The 12,657-nt window shown below is 33.8% G+C and overlaps 1 protein-coding gene across 1 annotated transcript in view; it reads left to right on the plus strand.

Moving 5' to 3' along the window:
- Positions 1-12,657, plus strand: part of LOC112958030 (formin-like) — a 117,239-nt gene that overhangs the window by 65,202 nt on the left and 39,380 nt on the right. The window contains exons 12-13 of the mRNA XM_026051834.1: positions 1,336-1,395; positions 3,552-3,672. Of these exons, the coding sequence (XP_025907619.1) occupies positions 1,336-1,395; positions 3,552-3,672 (181 nt within the window). The remainder of the gene's footprint in view (positions 1-1,335; positions 1,396-3,551; positions 3,673-12,657) is intronic.

Genomic DNA, 12,657 nt, shown 5'->3' on the forward strand with positions numbered 1-12,657 from the left:
TCAAAACCCGCCTGGATGCCACCCTGTGCCACATGCTCTAGGTGTGCCTGCTTGAGCAGGAAGGTTGGACTAGATGATCTGTAGAGGTCCCTTCCAACCTTAAATAAATATTCTGAAATATTCTGAAATATTCTAAAGAGTCAAGAACATTTTTTCTTTCACATAAAAGCCACTTGTTGCACATGAGACCCAGAAAATTACTTGGTATAGACATTTTAAAGATAGTGGCTTACTTCAAAATCTCTTTTGTCTTCTACAAATACTGTTTAAACAAAGTGTTAGGTTTACTAGTCTGACTTCTATAAAATAGAATAGTAGGCATATTTTGCTTTAAAAGGTCAATCACATATTTTCAAGTGACCTCACTTCATTGTCTGTCACGCAACCTGCCAATAATGCACTCTGAAGAAAAACTGTTATAAAAACAGAGTGGCTTTGTCTGCATAAGAGCAATGACTTGCTTAGTTAAGAATTCTGCTGCTGTATGATATTAATAAAATATAATATGCTGCAGGCTCAAATATAAGCGAGGCAGCTCTCTACAGGAAATCAGACATTGTGCATATACAAACGTTTATCCTGATACCTGTCAGTATACAATATAAAAACACATACAAAAAACATCAAAGACATTCCAGATATAAGTCCTTATATTATGTTTCTTTTATGCTGTTGAATAATATCCTGTAATATATAAGTCACAGTTCTACTTTTTCACATAGTTCATCTGACCTATGCTGACCTAGTGACATATAATAAAATAAAATGCTGTTTTATACAGTTCTAGTAGGGGAAACAGGACCAAGGAGATGGTGAATCCACAGAGTAAGTGTTAAAATTTTATTCAAAAAGTGCAGTGCATGAAATGTACTTGCTAAGCATATGCTATGTGGTTTTGTATTTGGGATAATACATGGGAAATACCTGTACCCCTTTTAAATCCCTAATCTCAATTCGTAAGTAATGGAAGAATCAAGAAATTCTGTTCATTCTAATAGTTCTGAATTCACTTTAGTATTAACATAACTTAAAAATGCCTTGTATTATTAAAAAAAGAAAAGCAAGAATGGCAGTTTTTCCCACTGCATGTTTTCTGTACTAAAAGAACCTCTGAATCTGCAGTAATGCAGTCAAGCCTGTGAATGTTATAAAAGGTGGATCTTTTGGTAAATAACATTAGGGCTAAAGATATTGAGTCCTATTTCTCTCAGCAATATAAATTAATAGTGTATTTCTTAGAATATAGTAAATTCTCACTTGAAACAATGTTCTGCACACAACTTTTAACTTTTCTCCGGTTTACTTTTTCAGTAATGTATCTGTTTTTCCTCCTAGGATAATGGCATCAATCTTGTGGATTATGTTGTCATATATTACCTACGCCATTGTGATAAGGTAAAAGATCCATTTGTTGTATCAATCTCTTTAAAAGTATATTTCTTTAAGAGACTGTAGGGTTTATATTTCCTCTATTTTTTTTTTTAATCTGAGTACAATAGCTGTAACATCAAAATAATATGCATCTTTTCTGCTTTTAATAGTTTAACGCTTTCATAGATATGAGAGTTGTTACAGGTTTTATGTTAGAGTATTGGAAAACTTTACATTAATTGTGGAACTTTTGGGATTCTTTTGAATTAAATATTGCAAAAAATTGCCTGCAACTGTAGTGGCTGCAGTGGTGGTCACTGCAATCCTGTGTCCTTGCACTCAGATTTCTGTGCCTTGTAACTCTTGCTTTGATGTGAGAATAATGGCAGTCAGAAACATGATTTCTATCATGATAGACTGCAATGGGAGGTTACTACTTTAAGATAGGAGAGTCGGTTGATAGTGATGAAGTTAGAGCCTAGAAATGCAGGAAGAGATCCTCCTGCTTTGAATTATTTACATTTATGAACAGTTTTGGAGTGAAATGTTTCAACTCTTTTGTTTTAAATGAAAATGTCACTATCGATTGATTTTTAAGCATGTCTTTTTTGTTTTGATTTTGAAATGAAAAATATGCCTGTATCTAACCTTTGAATTCTAAGACCAAAATTAATTTTCAAGGTCCTATCTGTAGTTGACCATAAACATTTTTTCATGTATTTTCATTTATTAATTTTGTTCATTTTTACTTATGAATGTTGAATTGAAGAGTGAGTACACATAGATATTTTTTTCAGGAATAAGACTGAAGGAACTGAAGGCACCTCCAACACTGGAGGGTCTCTGTGTCAGGAATTTGTGCAATAGCTCTTCAGGCTGAGCTGGAGAGAAAGAAAACTTTCAGTTATATAGAAAGTGGTTTTTCTTTTTTCTTTTTTTTTTTTCTCCTAAATAACTTGCAAAAAGATACTTACAAAAGCAATTTCATGTACCCTCTGTTTTTCACAATTTTCAGAATATTCGTATGTCTATTATTATCTCTTTTTCAATGATGCTGAAGTTAACAATTTAATTAATATTTTTTCAACTTTCTTCCAGACTGTAATTTTGCTATGAGAATTTTGTAGAAAAAAAAGTTTATGCTCTTTTGTCAGGAAATGGAGGCAATTTAATCCACTTAACTAACTTTTTTTCTGAATGTTCTAGTCTTTTTAATAATGTATTTTTTTCTATCACTGTTCACAAAACAATTCCCCAAACTATAAAGTCTCCTTTATTTAGGACTGAAATCTAAGAACAGATAGTATTTAATCTCACCCATGTATACTTGTAAAATGCAGTGTCATTTTAATACCATTTATGCACTAGAATTGTTAGAATTTCTCCTTTTTAGATTTTTTTTATGCTTTGGACTTCCATGTAGACATCAAACTGTGTGATTTATTTTGCCTCATAAACCCTCAATGTATATTTTTATCGGTATAATGCGCTCTAGGCAATATGTAAATATTGTTTTCAATTTAGACTTGTAAAGTGCGTGTATATTTAATGAGCTGGGAAAGAGTGAAACCACAAACTTCTGGCATCAAATCACTTGTTAAAAGTCATTCATGTTTTCTCTTGTTAAGAAACTTCTAATCCCTTATCTAATCCATTATTGATATAAAATGAACTCAAATTTTACATTCCCAGTGTTGTTTTGAAGATTAAATTTAGCACAGTTTGCAGTGCAACCTTTAAAAGAAGGTTTCAAAATTAAGAAGGGATGTTTTTCCTAAAGACACATTTTATTTTGACCACAGTTGTGAGCTGCAAAGCAGTTTATACATAGAACACAAGGAATTTGATGTCACATAATCCATCTGACATTAAAAATCTGTGAGTTAAGTGATTTGTATTTTTCTGTAGAAAATTAGAATCTCCTATAGAGGAGGGCTGAAAATGAAGGTTGAAATCCCGGTTCTTTTCCAGTCAGTAGTAATATTCTCATTGATACAGTAAGGACAGGATTTCATCTGAAATAATATATAATGTTGTCTTAGCAAGAGATGTTTTAGACAGAGATATTTTAGCTTTCTATTTTTGCAGTTTTATATAGTTAAGTTTCAGAAACAGAAATTTATTTTACTGCAAATGTATTTAATTTTCATAGCGGCCCGTTTGTTTGTTTGTTTGTTTAGGAAGCAGGAACAGACAAGAGCATTTTTCCTTTACCAGAACCACAGGATTTTTTCCAGGCCTCCCAAGTTAAGTTTGAAGACCTAATAAAAGACTTAAGGAAACTGAAGAGAGAACTAGAAGGTAACTGGAATTTTTCATGTTTGTTCTGCTAACAACTAAGTGCCATTTAAAATGTGACCTTTATGAGGTTTGCTTATTGCTAATTAGGTTTATAGTGCTGATTCATTTAGAGGTTTTACACTGTGGCACAAATTACCCACATAAAATAGAATAAATGTTTTTAAACTTGAGACTTAAAAAAATGAAAGTAACGATCCTGAGAAGTAATTTTCTGTGATTCTCTTTTAAAATCAAGCAGTCCTAACCCTCTCTGTAACTTCCTTCAGTTCTGTGTTAGTTTTCTTCTGGCTTCTCCAGAAAGCTGCATTTAACTCTAGATATCTGTTAGTTCTATAGCATAAATACTTTCTTCAGTACTTGTATAACAACAATTTAAGAGTTACAAGGGAGAACTTGAATATTATTAATGCAGAAATAAAACACAGCTTGCCAAGGCACAGCAAAGGAAAATGGAAAGCTCCAGTTCAAAATATTTTCACCCTGGGACATAAAATAAACATTTTAAAATGTTTATTATAAAGAGGGGCTCAGAAACCCAACTCATCTATCAATCAAAATACTGAGTGGAAATAAAGTAGGAAGGGTTGCTGTCTAAGTGCTCTAGCCAGTTTTGTTTTTGTTTAGTGCTTCATATGACTTTTTAAAATAAACGCAGCAGATGATGACTGAATATTTGAAGCTTGTCGGTTCAGGCAAAGCAGCACTGAAGCAGTGGTATGTTGAAAAGGACGTTCAGAAAGAGAATCTGCACCAAAGGCTCATAAAAACTTCTGTATTTGCATTTATATAATACAGCTCTGCATCAACATGGAAGAATGTTTTTACTGTCAGAATCGAATAAGGTGATTGTTTTTAATTTTTCACCGTAAGACAATGAAAAACATTAAAGAGTAGTTCTGCTTTACAATTAGAAATGGCTGAGTTAGGTCAGTGCCATCTTTAGGATAGTTTCAAAGGTTAACAGTGGTAGGAAAGTATCAGTTGTTGTTTGTTCGACCCGGGCATAAGTGAGTGCTCTATCTCCTCTCATCGCCTGGCCCTGTAAAACCCTTGGCCTGCCCTCTCTTAGGCTAGTTTGTGTAGAAACATGATCTGTGTTTGATCTTGTACTTTTTCAGTGTGTAGTCCCGCTGTTATACATCTTAGTCTTGCAGGAGCTCTATTGGGGCTTTGACATTTGAATCATTTTTGTTCAACATTGTTGAGAGAGAGAGAGAGAAAGTAGGAAAAGCTAATGCACTTTTAACTAACGTTGCAAATAATAACTGCAACTTCCTTGTAATCGCTAATTTGTATTTCAACACTATACAGCCTTTGATATTTATAGAAGATGTAGATATCTTGAGCTTGTTTTTGTAAGACTTCGTTGTACAGTTGTACTTGAAACCCAACAAAACCAATTAACATGTAACATTAATGACAACAACAATTTGAAACCAAAAAGGTTGTGGAAATGTTTTCAGATGTCGATATTTTATCACTCAGAAATATACAGCAGAATTCTAGTAAGCATTAAGTTCTCTTGCATTTAAACAATGAAACAGTCATCTAAAGATGTTGTATCTCTTTCAAATATTGCCTTTCAAATTTTTCTCATTAGATAATGCTATAGTTTATTTTTAAATAAAAATCTTAATTGAATAGGATATAATTTTAACACGTACAACAAAGATTTGATGAGTCTCTGTAGTTTATTGCAGCCATTAAAAAGTTGTGGCTGCTGGCAGAATACCAGTGAAAGTCTAAAGCTGAAACAGATGTGACTTGCAGAAACCACGTCCAGAGAAGCGTCAGACCCAGCTCTCCAGACAGGCGCGGCCCTTCAGATGTAAATAATTTGAACAATATTAACTGGAGCTGCCTATGTTATAGGGTACATTGCATTTATTTTACAGTTTGGTTGGCTAAGGTAGTCATAAGCAGATTACCCTACAAGTGGCATGAGACATAGGTAATAAAAGAAGGAGGGATTTTCTGAGGCGACTGGGGAACAAGCTGATGTTCCTGTTAATTACTTTTACCAAATCTTTTTTCCTAAGAATTGCACAGAATGATTAAAAAAAAAAAAAAAAGATAAATGTCACCTATTCTACCTGAAATGGGAAAGAAATAGAAATTAGAAAAAAATCATATAAGTAGTGGTCTAGTGTTTTTAAACATTTTTTCACTACTTTATCAAGACATTCATTTATCTTTCTATCGTGGATATTAAAATAGGAAAGATTCAGATGCCATTCCAGATGGGCATGTCTTAATGGTGTAAACCTCTGGTTTGAAATACCTAGACACTGTGGAATCAAGAGTTCAAATCTAGATGGAGCACAAACCCTTTCATCCTTTGCAGATAAACAGATTGAGTTCCATGCAATTTACTGTTTGGAGGTCTTTCAGATTGGACTTTAAAGGGGCAGTGTCAACTGAAGTTTGGCTCAAAAATTAAAACAAACTTTTGGGGAACTTTAATCCGACAGGTTTTTAACACACATTCCAGCACAATCTTTGCAGTCATGAGCATTTTTAGGTTAAAGATAAAGATAAACAAAAATATGCATCTAATGTAGGCTTTTAAGAGGGCAAAGTATAGAAGGATACAATATTAAGTAGTGAAATGGCAATTATAAAGAGAAAAATCTGCTTCCACTTTAAAGTCATAGGGAAAAAATGTTTTCTGGAAAGACAACGTTTTGCTCCAGGTCTGTGTAGTCATTTGTTTTCAAGATTTTCAAATATTACGTGGTAGCATAGGGAAACATTCATTTGACAGGCATCAACTTCCTAATTAATCTTTCTTCTGAGAACCACAAGTTTTTGCTTTGTATCAGCATTTTATGATCATCACATTCCTTATATCTTCTCTGGGGCAATGATTTCCACTTTTTCCTTTCCCCATGACCAAATAAGATTTTTCTTCTATCTTTTCTGGACAGTGCTATTAGATTGGTATTCTCACAGAACAAGCAGTGATCATTTGTAATGTGTAATCATATGGGCACTTTTAAAAAGAAATGTGCTTTACAAAAACCTAGTAGACTTTTATATGTTTTGCCATAAACCTTTTTAGTCATCTCCCACCAAAGGTGAACAATCTTTATTGTTTAAAATTAGCTGCACTGGAGAATGTTTTCCTCTACGTCATACTCCTTGCTTTTCCCAGTAATACAGTTCATAAAATGTTAGGATGTTACTCCATAATCAGTAGTCAAGAGAAAGCAACAGTCTGTTCCTTGTAGCATTTACTGTGATGTTCCTGATCTTTCTAACATTTTTAATACTCTTGACTATAACAGCTGAAAAAGCGAAGATATTTATTGAATGATGAAAAATGGAAACCGAGTTAGGTCCACTGTGGATACTTTCAAGAGCCCAGACTTTATTACTCATAAATAATTAAATTTCCTGTAGTCCCAATGAAAATCCACGTAATTTTGGCTTTTGACTTCTTTTGTAGCTGGAAGTACATCTATTAACTGCAATTTTCATGCTAAAAATTTTCAGTGAGGTCTTGTGGTTTTTAAACTTCAGTAAATTTAACTGAGTGTGCATGAGCACATTAGTGGGGATATGTGCATAAATACACATGCTGGAAAGAAGTAATATCGTCTAAAATAGAAACAAGGCTTCATGGATACAAACAGGGTTCAGGAATGACTATGTCTGCACCTGTGTTGTCTCTGCATATCCATACCAGAGACAAAGCAATAGTATTCTTAAGATATATTAGAGCTCTTCAATATTGTTTTCTTAAGAGCCGTTGGTACAGAAAATGAATAGTGCAATAGACTGCCTGGCATATTTTGTCCTTCGCTTAATTAGGGCTCGTCATGTTATGCTAAGGTGCAGAAAGAGGTCTGATGGCATTATGATGTGCTGGAGCTTCACAAAAGAAAACAATTAAGGCTCTTTCTATGATAGAGAATGAAATTATCCTCACAAAATGTTGTGCTGTGTAAGATTTTTTTAGAAGAATGGATAGTCCAATGAATATTATCCCCATTTTCACCCTCAAAGTATCTTTGCTCTGTGTCCAGTATAGATGTAGTTCTGTTGTGAAAGAATAGCTTTTGTGTTCATTAAAATCACCCGGGTTTTTAAACTGGGTCTTAGAGTTGTCAGTGAGACTTATTGTTCATTTTTCTAGCTTGAGAATAAGATATAGTGAATCTTAATTTAAAAAATATGTTTAATACAGAATGCATCTTTTAGATTATGAATTATTAACTAATTGGATTTCAGTAACTCCAAGATACATGGTTTGGGATTAGGACTTTCTTAATCTAATTGTTGACAAATTTGTCTGTTCCAGTCAACTGGTGACTATTGTTGCATGTCCTTGAGCTGTGTGCCTCTGACAAGAGGCTGCCTAACATTTTCTCCAATAGCTGTTCAATAGGTGGTTAAAAAAATAGATTCAAGCCACTCTAAGATTTCTCCTTCTCTAGGCTGAGTATGTACTTCTTAATGTAGTGACTTTTACTTTGCGTCTCAAATAGCATGTCAATACATGTTTTTTTTAATCCTAATGTCAGGCACAACCTAGAGTCACCAAGTATCAGTTCAAAGCCAAGTGTGCCATAAACTTTGTGAGAAGATACTCAGGATTTTACTGACAGAATTCACTTCTCAGTTGTCCACCTGCCATTCTACAGCAGAACTCATAAGTTTGTACTTGTTCATATTCAGTTTCTCTATGTCCATCTATTCCTACAACCTGCATTTATTACTGAATTTATTGCTTGTACAGACAGAGAAAAAAACAGAAAAAAATATTGCTCTGTTCCTTTCTGGACTTTGGGAGACTGACAGGGTGGTAATGGAGAAATCTTCAAATATTTCAGCACTCAGTTAATCAGATTTGGAAAAGCTGTTTTGTTTTAGAAATTCAGTTGTTCGGAAGATGGTCAAATTCAAGTTTGACTTTGCTTTTAACAAAATAACCACACTGTTTGTAGACTAGTACCATGCTGTGCTTCAACTTCCTATCTCTATTTGTTTTAGCAGAAAAGTTATCCTTGAAAGTGTTTACGGTAGTTGTTAGCACTAGAATAGTCATTTTTAATCTCTTTTTTTAATGTGTCACATTATATAGGAATTGGACTTTTAAAATATGTCTGTTGACTGAAAAAACAATTTTGTTTCTTCACAAGCTCTGCAGGAACATTTCAGAGAAGCAAATTCAGTTCCCTGGGTGGGACTGGCAAGTACAGGCATCATGGCTAGTTAACACTGGCTCTTAGCAGGACTCACTAGCCCAGAGATGCTACTGTCCTGTGCAGCTCTGTTGCTGACATTCAGTGCCTCCTTGGGGAGCTCTGTAACACATTATACTGCAGAGTGTATTTGTGTTACAGAGGTAGGGCATGGATGAAACAGAATTTAGAAATAAGGAAAGGAAAGTAGTAGCTGAAAAGGGTCATTCATCCTGTATTCATTAAGACATAAACCGCGGAGAAATTTTCAAAAAGAAAAATGATCAGTTCATGCTTCATATGAGTAAACCTCCGTGATTTTCCTCATTTAAACTCTGTCCAACATTTGCTTTTATCAAAAACTAGAAGGGAATATATTTACCAATATGAAAATCTACCGAGGCAAAAGTTTAATGACTATTATTTATTTTAAAAAAAACAGAATTTAAACTTTTATATGCAAATATTCCCATGAAGACTTCAGATTGCTGCAGAATTTTGCAACAAAATATCCACTAATAATCTATAAACAAATTTTGTTGCAGAAATGTATCCGTTTTTCAATTAATGGGTCAAAAAATATCCAGTTTTTGACTTATATGTAGTCAGAAATGAATTGAATATGTTACTAGTTATTCAGATGCCATCATACATATACATTTAATTCATATGGAGTATTCAGATATATTCCATATATTCTATATTGAGATATAGAGATATATAGCTATAACTTTATTCTACAAAACAGAATATAAGAATAGTGTTACAATCATAGTCATATTAAAATAATTTTTAGTTGGACAAGCAATAAAATGTTGGGAAGTTTTGCCTCTTTGTTCTGTTCACAGTTACTTTGTGAATACTCTAAACATTAAATCCCTTTGAGCATTCACTTTCTAAATAAATTGAGATCAATAGTTTCAATAAAAGGTGACTGTTTATTCACTGCAGTAGGCAACATTTTAAAAAGTAACAAAGACACTTTTCAAAAAAATGTCCACAAATTGAAGCGTCTAACTTACTTTAAATAATTTAAGCCTCTAATTACTTTAAAAGTGTGATTTAGTTATCCGTGTCACTTGCATGTTCTGGAGAAATTTTCCAGGCATGAACCATAAGGTACCAGTCATTTAAATTTTTTTCACATCGATTACATCTTTGAACCTTAACTTTCAGAATTTGGAAGTATGGGCAAATGGAAGTTAAACCTAGTAGTAGAACAGGAGAAACCACATAATTGCACGTGTTATTTCTATAGACATAAGCATAAATGGAGCACACTCTTACCTGATGAATATTTCTGTTTTTTGAGGAGAAGGAGCAGAGGAGTCAGCCTTGTGCAGGAACAATTTATTTGGTTTTCAGTAGTTAATAAAACTAGTTTCTTTTTCTCTTCATAGCTTTCTGACCCCTTTTTGAATAGTTGCATGCCTCAGCAGGATAAGATGCATTTCAGTTTGTTTTTATTTGGCAAAGATACAACACAGGCATTAGGAATGCCTCTGTATTCTTAATTTGTGTATGTGCACTAGAATCTATACTATAATAAAACTAACATTTTCACAGTATTCCATGGGTAATGTTTATACGTTAACTGGAAATTCTCCTAAGCTGATCATTTCTAAAAATTCCATAGAATTTTCTTGTTTCCTTCTATATATATATTTTAAGCATTAATTACTTAATTGTACTCCATATGGCTAACTATACTTATAACTATACTACATCACTATGCAGGGAACAGGGAACATCAGGGAACAGGAGGAATATTGCCCACATTAATGTATACAATAGATAGTGAATTTTGCAGTTTGGACAGTATAGAATATTTGGGAGGAGTTGCAAGAACCAATTAATTCATATGTGTCAGTCTGTCAGCTTTTCCTATCCTAGGAAATATTCAAGGCAGAAACATGGATTAAATATTTACTGTGAATGGTCAAAAATTGAAAGTATTTATGTAACTATTTCAATTTCTGCAAGTTCAGACAACAGAATGCAAATTTGCTGTAGTGAGAATAACTGACTCTTAGAAGAATGTTCCTGTGAATATTGTAGATTGTTTATAAATTTACATTATTTAAAAAACAAGAAGAATGGTCTAGTAAACCAAAACTATAAACTATGTAGCTATAAAGTCAGGTCTAACTTTGTCTTGCACAGAAAATTGAAGATCGAGCACTGCAGAGACAAACTTGAGGTCACTTTTACCTCTTCAGTTTTAGCTCGTGAACGTTTCCAACACTGCTTAGTAATTCTCTTCTATCTTATCACTGTTAGGTCTTCTAAGTAATAATGTGTTTGTGGGCCCAGTAGGTCTTTTTTTTTTTGATATCCCTGGCAAAAGCCTAGATCGTCTGGATTAAAATACTACTACTTCTTTAAAAAATCACATCTTGCTGTAAACAAGTCAAGAAATTCACTTCAGTATCAGAATACTCTTTTCTTAGGCTGTTGAGAGAGAAGTGTAATTTTCTCACCAGGTTCTGCTGTGCTGCTGGCAAATCCTAACGACGTGCAGAGTTCGGAACGATGGCATCTTGACGACAAAACAGCACTTGTTCCTAACAGCGTGTGCTGGAATCTCTTAAGGAGTCTTACAAAGACTTGCCTGGAAAGTTAGGGGGATTTATTTATTATATTCATTTATATGTGCTGCTCCTTCCTTTGCTTTGTTTTTGTGCTGACTTGTGCACTAAATGTAAACTACCATTTCAGAGCGAATACATTAAGCAGAGTCTTAGATATGTTGCTATGGCGTGAAAAATATTTAGTTTTACTAGCAATCTTCTTCATTTTGTTAAACTTATTCTTAAGCAGCAATCTTAACTGAAAGGATTTTGAAGGGTTTACGTGAAATTCTGATATGCTTTGTCAAAATGGGGAGCAAAAAAAACTTTTAATTATTTGGAGTTAAATATAGGCCTGGCAGTTCCTCTGCAAGGCATCACACACTGTACAAGTTGAAATGTTAATGAAAGTTGAACTTAACAACAAAAGCAACAAGAGAAAGCTCACAAATCTCCAGCCTGAATAGCAGAATTGGAATACTCGATAAAACTTGGAAGAACTGTCAAGGACTCCTCCTCTGTTCTTCCATTGAAACTTCATTAGAACAGGAACCTTACAGTGTGTTTTGTGTGTCAATAATTCAACTCTTGCACTTTGCACAGCTTGGGATTTATCACTGAAAATTATTTCTGTCTTATTTTTGAGTGAGAGTTATTACCTTGAGCATCTAGGAAGTTGTTTGTTTCTGTGTGTCACAAGAAGATGTATTCAAGTAGAGCAGACAAGGATCAGTCTTTTTCACCTTTACTTATTGACTGCTATCCTGTGAAATGGCTTTATGAGAAAATGGTTGCTTATGAGTGAAGAAAATTATTTGTAGAAGCAAATATCTCCTACTAAATTAAATGAAAATAACTTTGCATGGAACTTGAGCTATGCAAACCATTAAGAGCTTGGAATAGTGAATTTAGTTTTATATGTGTCAACAATTATTTCACTTTAAATTGTTGACCTTTATTTAAGACTATAAAAGATTAAGCTTGAGAAATACAGAGAACCAGCACAACTTGTTCCTCTTCTACATTTGTCTCGGATCCCTTTTTCTCGAGCAACCTCGCCCCACTTCATGGCATTCCCCCATCTATATTTGGTGCGAGGGCTTCTCTATTACTTAAGGTTGCTAAGAAAAACAAAACATTCCTGCCCATTTCCAGCAGTGGCAAAGGCTGTTACCATCACCCTGCTCAAGCAGAGTCAGTCTCTGTGTTGCGCTCATTGACATAGGTGC

Source organism: Nothoprocta perdicaria, unplaced genomic scaffold (genome assembly GCF_003342845.1).
Source record: "Nothoprocta perdicaria isolate Ctin4 unplaced genomic scaffold, notPer1 scaffold_8, whole genome shotgun sequence".
Taxonomy (NCBI): Eukaryota; Metazoa; Chordata; class Aves; order Tinamiformes; family Tinamidae; genus Nothoprocta; species Nothoprocta perdicaria.